General features: G+C 39.5%; 1 protein-coding gene across 2 annotated transcripts in view; it reads left to right on the top strand.

Annotated features, from left to right (window-relative positions):
• Positions 1–5,000, top strand: part of LOC138006698 (myoferlin-like) — a 70,579-nt gene that overhangs the window by 4,827 nt on the left and 60,752 nt on the right. For both annotated transcript variants that reach the window (XM_068853184.1, XM_068853183.1), the window contains 5 exons: positions 181–272; positions 2,339–2,444; positions 3,279–3,427; positions 3,627–3,681; positions 4,196–4,327. Coding sequence is in view for 1 of the 2 variants with exons in the window: in XM_068853183.1 (XP_068709284.1) it covers positions 181–272; positions 2,339–2,444; positions 3,279–3,427; positions 3,627–3,681; positions 4,196–4,327 (534 nt within the window). In the remaining variant the exon portion in view is untranslated. The remainder of the gene's footprint in view (positions 1–180; positions 273–2,338; positions 2,445–3,278; positions 3,428–3,626; positions 3,682–4,195; positions 4,328–5,000) is intronic.

Raw genomic sequence — 5,000 nt, 5'->3', positions numbered from 1 at the left:
TTGGCAATGTTAATACACACTTTGCATTCCGAACGACTTGGAGTTGTCACAAAATTATTACAATAACGGGAAATAATATTTTTAGACAACGTTCACGTTGGCGTCGGCCTCTTCCTAGCGTAAGCTCCCTAATATCTAAAGTTGCGGCTTAATTTGTTTTGAATTATTTGTTTCCTTCAGGAGTTCCAGTACGACCTAAATGGACTGGAATTGTCGGCGCAAGAGACACTTCAGATAAAAATTAAAGATTATGAAAAAATAAGAGCTAATAGGTATGTGATGCCTTCAACGCAAGAGATTATAGAACGGCACATTTTTCTTTCATGAATTTTGCTTTACCTGTCGTTCGCATTTCCTTACACGCTGGATGAATTGTGTCGTCTCGAAACTTCTCAAGCAAATTATTCCGGCCTATCTTTAGAGCGATTTTTCAATTGAGTGTCGAAAGTAATTAGCGAATTGCTTTGGTTCAAAGTTCTCGCGCCATTTTTTCAACCAATCAGAAGTGGAACCCAAACCAATCGTGGCTCGCGGGTGCACATTTTCCCGCGCTTTGTGTCGGCTACGTGTAATTACTTCGAGTTTTGATTGGTCTACTGGATTGTCTCCGTCCTTTTTGATTGGCCAAAGTAATTATTTTGGTTTTGGTTTAACTACACTCAGTTGAAACTCGCTCTAATGACCATCTCAAACTACATTTTTTCTTGGCGGGATCTTTGCAAAGCTTTACCACTTTCGTTTTCGTCGAAAGAGTCGCCGATTTTTAATTTTATGTCTGGTCTTCAATCCTAATGTGAAAATGTTTTCAGCTTTTCTTAATGCCCTATTAATTCAGACCTGAATTTCGTTCACTTTCAATTTTAATTGTTTTTCGATCTCTAATTAAGCGGCCACTGATGGCCTATTTCTTGCCGTAAATAACAATCATGATTCTACTTTCTATGAAATGTTACTGATCTTAAGTGGCCAGATGGCGAGGTATCTCTACCCTAGTAATTGTAACTAAGAATTACGAATCAATCGTCTCAAAATTGTGCTATATTCATAATCTGTACCGCCATTAACAGGCAAAACGAATGTTGAATAATTGAGGTTGAGTGTTTGAAAACTGTCCGAACTGAAATTATGAATAAAGGGGAGTCAAATGCACGGCCGCAGATCTTTTCTTGTTGCATGCCAGGTGAGCTAACCAAGCCGATCAGATATTAATTAAATAGACTGAATTTCAATTATTCACCACCGTCTCCAGGGAGACGCTATCTTCGCCGCACACATAACGGCCCACTTGGGAGATCGCGAGATCTAATGGAAAAAAGTCCAACATTTCAAATGAATTGATATCAAACTGAGATAATTAAATATTTAGAATACTTTGATGTCCTCCTTGTTACCATGAGAACAGAATACGTTTCTTAAATCACATGTAAATCAAGATAACACGCCATCTATTATTTTTTCAGTATTCAAGAAAATTTTCCACCTTGTTTGCTTTTTAATTTTTTTTCTGCTGACCGTCTCGCTATCATGTACGGTTTTCGATTTTGCTGGGCAACTTACCTTAACATCACTAGATCAACTGCCAAATTTTGCTTGTTTCCTTAATTCTACGCAAACATGCACTAGTTTAAAGCCCAAGACAGTTTCTTAATTTATCCTAAATTGAAACGTTTACTATAAAGGGCTTGAAAACAAAAATTTTGGTCGATCTTTTGGAACTTTTCTTAAAGGGGAATTATTTTTGCCCTTTTTTCATGTCCAGAGAAAATAAAAACCTCATTTCGTGGCAAAATCGCCAACGTGCTGCCTCTAGGACTCGAAATCATGCCCTTGTAAGCTCGCTATTTTTTAACAATCATGGAAAATGACAGGCATTTTCTTTAAACATGGGCATTTCTATGAAATCTCTGCTGTGGATGCCATATTCTTTTACACTCCGTCCTTTTTCATGCCGGGCATGACTGGTTTTGACTAGCTGTTGTAAATACATCATTTTCACCGGCCGGAAAATCCATATTAGAGAATTCCGTGGCAGAGGTCGAGAGTAGACTCACGCCCTACTCAAGACAAAAGGGCTTTTACATTACGAAAAGATTATACTCACCCGACAGGCTTTTCGACCGTTTATTTTTGTTATGGAAATCCGCATTGCTTATCGTAGCGATCTAATTGGGTGAATCTCATCGTCGGGTGGAATTTTCATATATGAAAATTGTTTCGCGGCACGCAATGCCTGTCGGTTGAAGTTGGGCCTTTATGACCTTACGAATCTGTTCGAGGCTTCCTTTTCCTTCTGTTCCCAGAAAACTCATTTTAAGCTTTAATTTTAACGTCTTACCAGGCTTATTGGCTCAGCATCCATTCCACTAAACAATTTGGTTCGCTCTAAGAACAATTCACTGGACACTGAGGTTGAATTGCTTGATGGCGAGCAACGAGCTACACCTGTGAGTAGTAACTTTAGACATCAGAGAATCTCATATCTGTCAAATGTGCATTCGCTAAAGTAAAAAAAAAAAAAACAACAACAGTGATCTCGCTGCGTCCAAAAAAAGAGAGGGATGTCGCTTGCAGCGTTAATACCAAACCTTAGTGCCTAGCTTTAAGAAATAGTTTTTATTAATTTGCTTTGAAACAACTCAATTACCATTGTAAAAGTCATGCCCTTGGACTCCACTTCAGGGGATTGAATTGAACTTGGATATAGCCCGTTTATTAAAGACATCCCAAAACTCTTTAACCAACAATTTAATTCCACGCGCACGCGTTGGATATGAGATGGTAAATAGCGAACGAGGCGCGTAGCGCTGTGTTGGTTATAACCAGTCTCATATCCAACAAGCGCGGATGGAATATTTGAACTGTGTTGTTAAATTTCATCAAATTCTGAACATGACTGATGTTTTGTCCCGGGAAATTTTGCGTCCCGCACAATTTTTTTCAACTTGGCAACACTTGACTCAATGAGTTTCCATATTAGGTCATACTGTATATGATTTGATAACCGAGATTCAGTGAACCAATCAGTAAGCTAGCTAGAAACGCAATATCTGAGATCGAAAATATAATCATGAATTTGTAATACACGTTTCGATGTGTCTTACATCGTCGTCAGTTACAAAATAATTCGGAAAAAATGTCTAAACTCAGAGTAAAGAAACTTTCCAACGCAAACACATCCAAGTGTCAATTGCAAGCCAGGTCACGAAGGAAACGATTCACTTGCGTGTAAATCTACAACTTTTACCGCGCTGATCAAACACTTGCATTTGAAATTCAAGGCAAAAGTTCAACTGAAGTTAACATATCAGCCGCCCAGATCTGCCGGCAAAGCGTCAGAAAGCGGCGGCGGAGCAGAGACACAGGTGGAACTTGAGGGAGAGGAGACAGAGGAGGAGGATGAAGAACCTAGCAAAGCAGATACAAAAAGGTTAGATACTGATTTACTCGTAGAAAACGAGTATATTCATAGTCATTCTGTAATATGTGGCGTGTAAGTTCAAAGGACTCGGCGACTTACATTGTGGAAGACTAGGTGACCAGCTCGTCGACTGAGAGAAAAGAAAAGATGTTACGACAAAACTGGAGAGTTCGCACAAATAACTGTTGTGTTAACGTTAATCTTTTAGGACAAGGCGTCGAAAGAAAAGGAAAGCGTTATCCAACAAATCGCAGGATTTTCAGGTATAAGTACCGGCTTTCCCGGTGGCCTTTCAGAAAATTTATATTTGTGTCACAACAAAGAGTGTTGTCTTCAGTCATGAAAAGAAGGGAAACACCCGGGAAGGAAACCTACGACAAGATGAAGTACAACCCGTTCTCTACTGAGAAAAGAAGGTCATTGGTTCTTCGGAATTTTTACACATATCCAAATGCCGTAATCGAAAAAATTAATACATTCCTTAATAGGCCATTTGCGAGTTCATGTCTGCCTCCTCTTCAAAGCGAGTCCAAGTGCGAAGTTTTTGTTATGAAAATTAGTTTTCATTCAGATGTAAAAGTGGAACTAATTACCATCACAAAAACTTTGCACTTAGACTCACTTTGAAGAGGAGGCAGACATGAACTCGGAAATGGCCTATTCGGCCTGTTTTATTGGTTGCTACCTGGTAAATCCTTGAGTTTTCTGACTGTACTGAGATCATATGATAAATAGCGAGTGCTCGAGACAAATAAGATTATTGTGTGACATTTTCAGATCCGTGTCAAAATCTTTGAGGGCCGTCAGTTAGTAGGAGGAAACATTCACCCTGTTGTTCGAGTCAGTGTTGCAGATCAGGACAAGGAGTCTAAGATCAAAAAATGCACAAACAATCCTGCTTTTAATGAGGTGAGCAGCAGAGTAAAAACGTTCTGCTTTACGCTGATGTACGAGTTGGTATAAACAATCATACCAACTGAGAACAGGCCCTTTTAAGTGTCACCGATTAACGGATAAAACAAAATGAACGCCAAGAGCCCATTACCTAAGAGTGAGCATCTGGTGACAGCGTCAGAAAAGTCTCTATTTTTAAGCCATGTTTGGCAGGAAAATAATAGACCAAACGTTGTATCCAATTCAAATCTCCCGGGGTTAAGATTCTTTCTGTATTGTATTGCATGATAGTTTATAGCATTGACATTTAAATGATATGGAAATACCTTTATTCCCAAATAGTTTGAATCGCGTACCACAGTGAAGGCCTTTTTACTCGTCAAAAGAGAAGGGACGGCTCGGGTAGGAACAAGTACCGGTTTCAGACGAAATCTGTTGTTTACACGTACAAGTTTTGTAAAGTACCCGTCAGAAAAAGGCACGGTTCTTAAGAGCCCTTGGGAACGGGTCAGCTCCTCAGTCTTTTCCGCCATTTTGTCAAAGGATTGATTGAGGCGTAACACCCGTGCAAGGTACGGTAAACAACTGATGAGGAGCAGCACAGGCTCAGAAAAAGTGTTCCAAATCAGTACCGAAAACACTGCGAGAGTTTACACGTTGAAAAGAAAACAAAAATGTGGGTACGAAG

Source organism: Montipora foliosa, chromosome 6 (genome assembly GCF_036669935.1).
Source record: "Montipora foliosa isolate CH-2021 chromosome 6, ASM3666993v2, whole genome shotgun sequence".
NCBI lineage: Eukaryota > Metazoa > Cnidaria > Anthozoa > Scleractinia > Acroporidae > Montipora > Montipora foliosa.
This window is presented reverse-complemented; position numbering and strand designations above follow the sequence as displayed.